Source organism: Solanum stenotomum, unplaced genomic scaffold, assembly GCF_019186545.1.
Source record: "Solanum stenotomum isolate F172 unplaced genomic scaffold, ASM1918654v1 scaffold20561, whole genome shotgun sequence".
NCBI lineage: Eukaryota > Viridiplantae > Streptophyta > Magnoliopsida > Solanales > Solanaceae > Solanum > Solanum stenotomum.
This window is the reverse complement of record NW_026026098.1, coordinates 4138-15602: the sequence shown is the minus strand read 5'-3', so window position 1 is coordinate 15602 and position 11465 is coordinate 4138. Positions and strand designations below refer to the sequence as shown.

At 34.2% G+C, this 11465-nt stretch overlaps 2 protein-coding genes across 2 annotated transcripts; both read right to left on the bottom strand.

Annotated features, from left to right (window-relative positions):
• Positions 1–414: 414 nt before the first annotated feature.
• On the bottom strand, positions 415–1687 carry LOC125850908 (uncharacterized). The gene is made up of 4 exons (XM_049530738.1): positions 1283–1687; positions 841–982; positions 527–642; positions 415–420 (listed from the first exon to the last, which is right to left on the bottom strand). Exons 1-4 carry the CDS (start codon positions 1685–1687, stop codon positions 415–417), a joined length of 669 nt encoding a protein of 222 aa, XP_049386695.1.
• Positions 1688–5012: 3325 nt separating this feature from the next.
• Positions 5013–8198, bottom strand: LOC125850907 ((E,E)-germacrene B synthase-like). Its single transcript, XM_049530737.1, has 7 exons — positions 8112–8198; positions 7710–7974; positions 7223–7598; positions 6891–7109; positions 6601–6739; positions 6111–6362; positions 5013–5553 (listed from the first exon to the last, which is right to left on the bottom strand). Exons 1-7 carry the CDS (start codon positions 8196–8198, stop codon positions 5260–5262), a joined length of 1632 nt encoding a protein of 543 aa, XP_049386694.1. The 3' UTR covers positions 5013–5259.
• Between the last annotated feature and the right edge of the window lie 3267 nt (positions 8199–11465).

Below are 11465 nucleotides of genomic sequence, written 5' to 3'. Positions count from 1 at the left end.
CAACACTTGAGTCATTAACTCGGACTAACTGATGGACATACTCCTTAGAAACTAACTTCCTCGCCTTAAGGTACGAAATGAATTGACCCTTACGCACTGCTGAACTACTTTTCCACTCTAAGACAGGCTCATTTAGAAACTGAAACTTGACAACTCGAGTTCTACAATTAATTGAGGCATAACAGGCATGAAGCCAGTCCATACCAAGAATGACATCAAAATCTACTATGTCTAACTCAACTAAATCAGCCATGGTACTCTTGTGATTAACGGAAAGGGGACAATCACGACAAACTATCTCTGCTATAATAGACTCACTAATAGGCGTAGAGACACTGAATGGTTCACTAAGTTGCTCAGGAATAACATCAAAGTTCATAGCAACATAAGGAGTTACAAAATATAAACTCACTCTTAGGTCTGGCAAAGCATAAACAGTAAAGTCAAAGACTTGGATCATACTAGTGACAACATCTGGCGAATCTTCTTGCTCTTGGCGACTGTTCATAGTATAGAGGCGGTCTACTCCTCCGCCAGTACCGAAAGTAGCTCCACTAGGTGAAGCCCAGTCTGGTGGAGCAACTGACAAAGATTGGGATTTATTGCCCCCATTACCATTTCCCTGCTTGTTCTTTGGACAATCTCACATGAAATGCCCAATCTAACCACACTTGAAACAACCAGTGAAGCCCTCACGACAAATACCTAAGTGGTTCCTACCTCACTTGGCGCAGGCAGGAGACTTACTACCCCCTTGCGCCACACTACCCTGAGAAAAAACAGGTTTAGCTCTGAAGTTCTGATTATTGTACTCACCTTTGTTCTTAGGTGCAGGTGCACTAGCAGATGATAGACCAAGGCCCTTCTGTTTCTGTTGGAGTGATGACCGGTTGGCATTACTCTTCAGCTGCCCGGACTTATTCCCTGTCTTAGCCCTATTGTTCTTGAACTCCTCTCTATCTCTCAGCTTCTCTTTCTCTACCTACTGCACATAGACCATCAACCTCGAAATGTCCATGTCTCCAATAAGGATTGCTGCTCGGCCCACTTTCCTTGATAGATAGCCCAACCCAGCAACAAATAAGCTCATTTTACTCATCATGTCCTTAACCATCTCCGGAGCATAACGGGATAGTTAGGTGAACTTCAATCCATACTCATGCACACTTAGAGAATCCTGCTTAAGTGTTAGAAATTCCCATACCTTAGCCTCTTTCAAGTCTCGGGGAAAGAAATGCCCCAAGAAAGCCTATTCAAAACATGCCCAACTCGCAGGTGGTACGTCCTCTGCTCTATCCCCTTTCCACTGTTCAAACCAAGTCCTAGCAACATTTTTCATATAATATGTAGCTAGCTCCACTCTCACAGTATCAGTAACATGCATGTCGAACACCTTTTTCAATTCTTGAATGAAGTTCTCTGGATCCTCTAAAGTGCTCGAACTATTGAAACTTGGGAGATTCATCCTCAAAAACTCATGAATCCTTGAAGTTTCAGCCTCTTCTTGTTGAGCTCCTTTCTGCTGCCCAGCTTGGTTGTTCCCAACTTGACTGAGCATTCTTATAGCCTCTCTGAACTCAGCAATAGTAATTTCTCCTTGCGGTTGCACTTCAAGTGCATTGGGTAACTCTTGTTCCTCAACATTCCTCCTAGCTAGACGACCTTTGACTGCTCTTCGTGGAGGCATGATTATCATAAACACGCGCAGGCACGAATTAGAGGAAACTTTTTAGAGATAAACTCTAACGCATAAAATGAGTGTGAAATAAGTGAAGGAATTCCTAAATGTTCCAGCCTCCTAATTATAGCTGTGCCACGCTTCACACTGATAACCAGGACTCTACAGACATAACTTCATAGACTCCCTAGGTCTCATGAACTCTAGGCTCTGATACCAAGTTTGTCATGCCCTGACCCTATACCCTGGACGTGCATGGCAGGCACTCAAAGATCATTGCTGGCCCCAAGCGAACCCTTAGCCTTGCTTACTTAACTCAGCGGAAGACAATATTCATACTTATAATGATCAATAACACTTAACTAAACAGAATAGTAAAATAACTTAGAACGTTTAAAAGTTAAACATTCAACTTGGCCACAAGTGGCAACTTAAGTCTTAACAATAAGAAATGATAATGAAAAGACTTGAAGGACTAACATCTGACTGTCTATGAAGCCTCTTAAACAACTGAGATAGATGTTGGGACAACCCCACAACATCCTAATGAACTAACTAGAAAGCAATGAAAATAGATCCTTCGGAATGCAAGGAGGCTCACTGACTGACTCTTAAAATCCAATGATTATCTCAAGAAATCATCAAACCCATTCTAATTCAAGAATAGAAACAATACTTCAAGAAACTAATGAAGAACTCAAACACTTCAACTTCAAGAACGAAATTTCGCTGAAAATAACATGATTGACGTGTGGGTGAACGAACCCAACACTATGAGAACTTACATACCTCTTAGGGATTAAACCCTTGGCGAAATAACCTTCGATTCGCTAGAAAAACTCGATGAAAGCTTTGAACATTTTGCTCTTTTCTTCTCTTGAACTATCTTCTAAAACCCTAAGTGTAGATTAGTATTTTAAAACTGAATCAAATCATTTTAGACTCCAAAAACCCTACTCAAAATGAATTAAATCTGATTGGGTAAGGAAAAGACCAACATACCCCTCATATTTTTGGGTAACTTTCCTTAACTGGATAACCTGACTTTAGAAGGGCACATCTCACTCATCCGAACTCGAAACTTAGCAAACTAGTTGGGGTTGGAAAGATAATCTAAATACCTTTCATTTGATATCTTATAGGCTACCCAACTCATCGTATATTGAAAGTTACGATCAATTGAAGTTGACCCAAAACTTAAAGAATCTTAGGAATAACTTGAATGAATTCTCTTTAGTTCTTTATGGAACTCAAGGTGCTACATCTAGTGACCTTAACACTTGCCTTAATTCAATCAAAAATCAATTTGAGACGGGAGATTTTCCTTTTCGAACAATGTCCAAGGCCACACAATCTAATCCAATAAGTAATCACAATAAGATTACGGAAATAACAACACCCATATCATATAATTTGGAAATTGGGTCAAATCAACTCAAAAACCCAATTCTGAAAATGAGGTTTGAATCCGAAAATCATTACTGAATACAGTATCCAAGTCACTTGGAAACCATTGGCGAAAACCATTTCAAAAACGGATAACAATTTAACTCAAAATCATCATTTTATCAAGTTTTTGGGTTCTTGAAGAAATTCCAAATTATCATTCCAAAAATGCTAATTTGAACACTTAAATTCATTAATAACATGTAAATGAAGATTTAAGGTTAGAAATCATTACCTAACCGTTTCTTCTCAATAACCTTGTTCTAGTCGCCACACCAAAGCTTCCAAAACTAAAAAAATGATGAAATAAAGTTGAAACCCCAATTTTAAAAAATATTCCGCCTGGGTATAAAATTCTCATCGCAATGACCAAAGTTTCGTGATCGCGTTGAGTTAAATGGGTCAATTGATTAAGTTTGACGATCACTATCACACAAACCTCCACTCGATCGGGATGACCAGAACCCTAAAGCTTCACAATCGTGAAAGTCATCCACACGATTGCGAAAAATAATTAACACTACACTAGAAACAACAAACCAACAATCAGACAAGGCATAAAATATTTCCGAAATGACGCTCGAGATTGGTTTGGAATCCCTTTCACACAAACCAAATATGCAACAAGACTAAACTTTATGTTCTAGACTCAATGGAACCATCAAAATATGAATCTTAGGTCTCCTTGACCCAAAACTCGTAAAAGTCAAGAAACGACCATAATGTAAGCTCGAGACCTCTAAATTTCAACCAAGACTTCGCCTAGACCTAAAAGAAATTTTTGAATCCAATGGAACTGTCGAAAATCGGACCGAGCATCTGAATCCTTAATGTTGACCAAAGTCAACCCAAAGGCTAAAATCTCAATAATTTCCAACTTAGGACTTCAAATCCACAAAAATACTCTAAATTTAAAACTGGCAACTCTCCTAGACTAATTTCCACATTCTAGAGTTGACGGAATCGATGAATTTTCATTCTAGGACTTGAAACTCCAAAAGACACCGAAAACCACTTTTTAGCAAACTTTATCCTTCCAAACTTCCATAATTTTCATAATTAATAACTTTTCACTCAAAACTCGAAACGAATTTTAAAATCAATCAAAAAGGACTAGAGGTCAATATTGGGAGGGGTAAAATGATAATTTTATAAAAAAATTCAAAAGGGACCTTCCGAGTCATTACATAGCTAGCTTAGACTCCCTCCATTTTTTTGTGTTACTATTTTTGAGTTTATCTAACTTTCCCTTTACCATATGATAATGTCTTAAGATTTGTTTGCCAATCTCCAAGATGTAACTTTTTCATATCAATGATCATTGGAAACAATTTAATTAAAAAAACATTGAACATCTGAAGCATGGATAATTTAATTTGGAAATACATTATTGGTTGAGATAGGTCCTTCTTTTATATCATGTAAAATTAGGCTTTGGGCATAAGTCACACCCCTAAAGCGAGCCCAAAAGAATAGGATTGTCCAAACCATCACTGTGAGACTTTTTCATTCTTCAAAAATATCATCGTTAGTGAACGAATTTAGTTTTATTATTAATTTCATTAGGAGTGGTATGAATTAATAACTTAAAATGTTGACGAGTCATAATCAGTGCATCTAGTTGACTTTTTTTGTAATTGTTGTTTAGTTTGATTGTATCCTATTACATGATCTAATATTTACAACAACGATGGGAGTTTTAGTAAATTAAATAATTATCATACGGTACAATACATGAATACAACTAAATAATAAAAAATTTATATAACCCTAACAAAGATACAATTTATTCAAACTTTATTATGACCACAATACAATACAAATACAATACGATTACGATGCATTTTACAGTGATGATAATTAATAATCATCCAAACAAAATGGAAATGAAATAAAACAGGATTTAATACAACTCAAGTGTTGTATATGTTTTAAAAATGAACATGACAGGAAAAAGACAAACCTACCACACTTTTGCTTAGTAAATTAAAAACAACTATTGTTTATTTCAAACATTCCCCATGAATTAACAGCTCATATATTATGAATGGCATACTAAATGTCTTGAATTTATTGTATATGCCTTATTTTGCTCTTAATATTTGATTGATGAAGGTGCAATTTCATCATTATATTTATATTTTGACAGATTCAATCAGTATCAAGTTAATCATGTTTTTAAGTTTGCCTTTGGCGTTGGTGTATCCATCTTCCTCTTTATATAATGTGTCTATCACACGTGCGAAATTTAGAACTCGTTCAAGGACAAACATTGGTACTTCAGTTGGACGGAATAATTCTTTGTTTATGTCCTTCCATGCATTGGTGACCTCTTTCTGAAATTTAATGTAAGTCTCTTGCTTTGAAGCTCCATACTCTTTCATGTAACATTCAATAATTGAAGCTATATGTCTTCTTTCTTGTTCAACCTACATGAAATAAATAGATTTCAATATATTCCATGTATATAATTAATACATTTTAAACATTATTTTTTGTATTATATTGTAGGCTTCTTAGCTAACTTTTAAGAATTTGAAGTAATTAAATCGAATACACACAATATATGTGTTCCTTCTATATCATATGCAGATATATTTGAAGCAAATCCAAACTATTCAACATCATATGTTCTTCAAGCAACTAGGACTATTTGTTTTCTTTTTTCTTTCTCTTTTAATTTTTGTAATACAATATAGAAACTTTTGTAATATTTTGAACAATAGAATTGCTGTGACTTCTAGTATTTTTTTTAAATATAAATTTTATCTAAAAAGAAAAACTAAAAGATTGTATAGTAATAAAAATTCTCACCGGAGAGTAGTTAGTTTGGCCCTCACACAAAGTGAAACATAAAAAGTACTATTGTTTTTGATAAGTCAAGTCACTATTATGCCTCATTTATTTGTATTTAATGAAAGTTTGAATCTTAATTAATGTTTCAGATCTCAATGATCATTACGCATATACTTATTGTTGTACTTACTTCATGTCCAACAATATCGTCCATTGCTCTGCTAATCAATGAGGAAGCTCGAACTATCAAAGGCTCATTCATCAACCATTCAAAAGTGTCTTTGGATATAAATTCCTCCATACCGATCAAGGAAGTTGTTGATGCCATCATATAGGCAGCGCTTACAAGTGAATTCTCCATGTGCTCCTCATATTTTGGAATATAGTTAGCATCATTTAACCATTGGGCTTCCTTAAAATAGGCTCTCACCAACTTTTTCATCTAAAAACAATAACAAGTAATTTAAGCTAGACAATTACTACTAGCTAGTATCTTTTTTCCTTTTGGAATTAATGGTAACGTTTTCATAGCAAATAAGGAGGGTATTATAACATGGGAATCGAAATTAAATTCTCACTAATTAATAAGATAAGCTGAAAATGTAGATAGTCAACCAGTTGAATTATCAAAATTTACTTAATTGATATAATTATGTGGGTTAGGTAAACAATAATATTACCTCATATTTTGCATAGTATACACGGTCCAATTTACCGTCTTTGGACAACACTTGTTCCATTTCACTATAAATGTCTAGAAGAGCTTGATAAGCAGGTCTCATATATGGCGGTATTGAATCGGTTGCATTAGCATACCATCTAATATATCATCAAAATCAAAAGCTAATTAACTCTTACACCTCGTCTATATATATATAGATTTTATAATAAAAACAGGAAAACATATTTACTTTCTCCTATTCGGGATTGTCAAAAAGATTATTTTACTTGTGAAATTTTGATGTTTTACCTCTGGATTGCATCATTGAAAGTCACAAGTTCGTCAAAGGTTGCATAAGCATCAAAAGTGTCGTCAATAATGGAGGTCATCTTGAGTACTTTTGTCATCATTTTTCTAGCACGACTATATTTTGGCTCAAAATACACTCCTAATATCCAAAAGTAACACTCAACCAATCTGTCTCTTGCATATGGATATTTATTTGCAAAATCCAAATCTTTCCACCACCTACATACATCACAAGAACAACGATTTTGTTGCATGCATTACATTTTTTATTAATTCCAAATTACCATTACTCATCTAATTAAAAAAGATATATAGATCAAATAATGTTCAACCTTGTAAGCTCACTAAGCTCTCTTTGGTGGAACTTTTGCAGCATGTTAAAATCCAATTTAGCAAATTTCAAAAGCAAATAGTTGTGTGCATCGTTAATTTCGTAAATGGATATGTATTTCCTTGCAGCCACCCTTCCTAAAGTCATGCGAATAGGCTGACTTAAGGCTTCAGTTACTTCAACCTTAAGAGAGTTATTGCTCAAGTTGGAGACAATAGACTTGAGATGAGTAGTGGTAAAGGTAAGAGCTTCTTCAAGAATCTCCTCATCGTGCACTCTCAGATGTGATGCTTCATACAAACTTAATAATCCTTTGACATCATTAGTAAGTGTTTCCTTGAATTTTCCATCTTGTTCGGTGAATTGCTTGAAGACATCTAGTTAAACATCATGTTCGTTGTTAGTTATAAGAATTAAAAGTTGCAGGACTCAATTAACGCCCACAAGTAGAAAACGAAGAGAAATAATGAATGATGGAGTACAATTACCAGAAGACATGTAATGGCCTTGTTGCCTCACAAGTCGAAAACGAAGAGAAACAACGTAAAGGTTGTCATCGTTCTGTTGGGAAGCATCAAAAATGTTTTGAATGGATGTTTCAATTTCATTATCGAAATGATATGCCACTCCCAATCGTTGCATTGTGTCTATCAACACAAGTTTTTGTTCACTACCCTCTGGAGCTTCCACCAACATTTTCCTGGTTGTTTCTTTGTACTCATCAACTTCAACTTTTTCTTGGTTAGTAATTTCCTGCATCCGAAAAATACTCATCATACGTTAATTAATTAATAAATCAAATATTATGTTACGTCTTAAACGTATTGCTGTAATATTTAGACAATAATTAACATAGAAAAAAATTTATTAAAGAAATATGTGTGACTGACAGGAGTATAAGAAAGGAAATGATATCCCCAAACAGTTGGATGATAATTTGCCAAGGGGCGACACTTAATAGGAGAAGAAGCAGCCATTGCTTGTTCAAATGTTTTCTTTTCTCTTGCTTCTTTTTTTCAAGCTTAATTTGTGGGTTTAAGTTGTGCTAATAGGATGGCCTATTTATAATGTACCGTAGTCCATTAAATTAAATTTTTATGATTCAATTAATTTGTTATTGGTTGCTTAAGTCTACATAAAATAAGTCAAGGCTTATTAATTAGAATTAGTTGTTAGAAAATAGCATACACTGCGGAAGCATTCCAGAATCATACATCATGCATGAATATAGACAACAACAACAAATATGTATCACCTACAAAGCATTATGAAAATTAACTCAAGGATTACCTCTTAAAGCGTGTGCAGATATCTTGAAACAAATCAAACTCCGGCTCTATGGTCTTCTACAGTGATCTCAAACTAACAATTGAACTCTCTCAATACTTAAGTGGGCAATTATCATACAGAAAACTGAATGTCTTTCTAGGTTAGAAGAATCCTTACTTATAGAAATTTCTTCCCAGTCCAAAAAGGAGAAGAAAACACAAATCCTTTTTCCTCAAGAAGAGAAATTGCACACAACTTTTCCTTCTTCTACTATAAAATAGGATTCTGAGTTCTACTTAAATACGGGCACGGTAGGGACCACATAATTAATTACCGAGGCTTCCTATTGTGGAAATAATTTCAAATAATTAATTTGAATTATTCTTACCATAATAAATTACAAATCATTCCACTAGAAATTCGTAATTACACTCCTCTATTTGTATTTCGAAATTCCCCATTAAACACTTATATAATTCCCCATGTCAAGATTACAGGTACTAATCAATAAACTAAATTACTGACAAATTTGATTCAGTGATTAGTTTCTTTTAGATCAATACTTAACTTATTTCATGAACCAGAATCATAAATTTACCAGTTGGGTTTAAAATTAAAACTCTACCACTATCAAACAAAAAAAAGGAGATATTTTCTATTGCTAAAAGTAGAGCTGTTGAACCATCCGCATGAAAAATGCTAACTTCACCTCTAATCAGCTTGCAAGTTTCTTGAAACCCCTGCAAAGTAGTGCAGATATGATCAGTGGATCCTGAGGCTACATACCATGAATTGGTAGAAACAACCTCTAAATATGTTTCAACGAAGAGTGAAAGTGAGTTACATGGATTGTTTTTCTTCTTGGCTAAGAAAACTGGACAATGCGCCTTCTAATGGTTTGACATCTTGCAATGAAAATACTTGCCCTTAGGTTTTTTCATGCCCCCAGTTGGAGGTTCAATTGCCTTAGTTTTGTGAGCCTTTTTTTTCTTCTGTCCACCTTGCGATTTAGAAGTAGAACCTTTCTCAACATACAGTGTCACAGATGATGTCGATTTTTTGACAATTGCCTCTACCGCTTGCAGCTCATTCAACAGTTGTGCCAAACATAGATTCATCTTATTCACATTATAATTTAGGCAAAACTGTTGAAAACTGTCAAGTAGAGACTACAATATCATCTCAACTTGGGAGTCTTTGTCAATTTCATCCCTCAAGACCTCTAGGTCATTCAGAAGACCTATCATCTTCAGAACATGGTCTCTAACAGGAGTGTCTTCAACCATGTTAGTGTTCATGAGAGATCTCATGGCAGTCTACTTATCTGATCGACCCTAGCCACCAAACAATTGTTTGAGAGTTTCCAAAATTTCAAAACTTGATGATGGATGATGTTGCAGCACATTTAACATTGAAGCCATAATGGAACACCGCGTCATCTCATCAGTTTTGCGTCATTTCTGATAAGCTACCTTATCCTCATCACTAGACTGTTCATCTTGTTTCAATAGACATTCCTCATAGAGTACAAACTTATACTCTTTATCAATTAACACGAAGTCACGATTTCTCCTCCAACCAACATAGTTAGGACCCTCAAGTTTGTTATGATCCAAAATAGTACTAAGGGGATTAAAAGGAGACATGTTGAATCTGAGAATAAAAATAATAGTTACAATAGATCAAATCAAACAAGCAGTCATATAAACATTCAATAGTTATATTCAAACTCATCACATACATATACATTCATGCATCTTGAAAAACCAATTTATGGGATTGGAGAACTATTCATACAATTTACATATACAATGACCGATGATTCACTCCATAAATGTATACAGACCTAATTTAGATGGAGAGTCTACTATTAATTAATGTCAAGTAAAAATCAGAACTCTAGTTACATTGATCCAATCATATATTACTCAGTTTAGGAGAGTTAATACAAATTATCAAACTAGCGTTCAAATATATAGTGACTTGTATTAAATTCATCTGATAGGGAGGAAGGTCTAAGCCAACACATAAACTTAATACTTCATTACTATTTAATCTTGGTAATTAAAAGGAAGTACTCTAATCACCATGTAATATATTCTTTGTACCAACTTTTTTTAAAAAAAATTCAAAGACCTACGGTTTTCACAAAGTATCATCACACATATATATACCATTACATGTAAAAAAAATTTGAACATAACATTGTATAAACAAAATTATGAAAACGAGCGCCTATTTTGATTTCTTGTTTGAGAGTTTTTCTTTTTCAAATATAATTTTAAAAAATGAAAATACACGTATTATTCCATATCTGTTTGAAAAGAAGGGGGACTAAAGTGTATATATTAAAATTTAGAAGATGCTTTTGTAAGTCCCAAGTAGGTCACATGGGTGATGTCATAATCAATTTAATGGGTATACCACAAAGTTTTCAAGACTTGTGACTTAATGTCCAATTAAGTCTTCAGAGTGACTATTTTGCCAACTCTCCCGAGTAACACCTATCCACTTGTTCAATTATTAATAGTTTAAATTTAATTTCCTTAAATATTGGTCTAACTATGATTAAAAACATGACTAACTCCTGCAAATCAACAAGAAAGATAAAATTTTTACACTATATAGTGTAGACATGTAATTTTTAACCCCTCCCCTCCCCCTACATTTTTACAATACTTTAGCATTAAATATTTTTTTTATAGGCTTAGCTTGGACTTTGTTTTTCTCCAGTGAGATCCCCTCCATTTCCCCTAGTGCACCTTTCAATGAGTGACACCTATCCACGTGTTTAATTTATAATCAAAATCTAATTTTCTTAAATATTAGCTAACTATAATTAAAAGCACACCAACTACTGCAAATCAACAAGAAAGATAGATTCCAAAGAAAAACAATTGTTTGAATTGTGATCCTGTGAAATTGAACCAAAGACTTACGTAATCTGGAGGTTATAACCCCTCGAGAAATATGGA

Bases quoted from the DNA above. Each gene is read 5' to 3' on its own strand.
- LOC125850908 (XM_049530738.1), bottom strand. From the start codon at position 1,687: ATGCCTCCACGAAGAGCAGTCAAAGGTCGTCTAGCTAGGAGGAATGTT. The intron at 983-1,282 runs GTACCACCTGCG...TATGTGCAGTAG, and splicing joins AAGGGGATAGAGCAGAGGAC to GTAGAGAAAGAGAAGCTGAG. The intron at 643-840 runs GTGCACCTGCAC...ATTTCATGTGAG, and splicing joins CCTTGGTCTATCATCTGCTA to ATTGTCCAAAGAACAAGCAG.
- LOC125850907 (XM_049530737.1), bottom strand. From the start codon at position 8,198: ATGGCTGCTTCTTCTCCTATTAAGTGTCGCCCCTTGGCAAATTATCAT. The intron at 7,975-8,111 runs GTCAGTCACACA...TTTCGGATGCAG, and splicing joins ATTTCCTTTCTTATACTCCT to GAAATTACTAACCAAGAAAA. The intron at 7,599-7,709 runs GTAATTGTACTC...ATGTTTAACTAG, and splicing joins AGGCCATTACATGTCTTCTG to ATGTCTTCAAGCAATTCACC.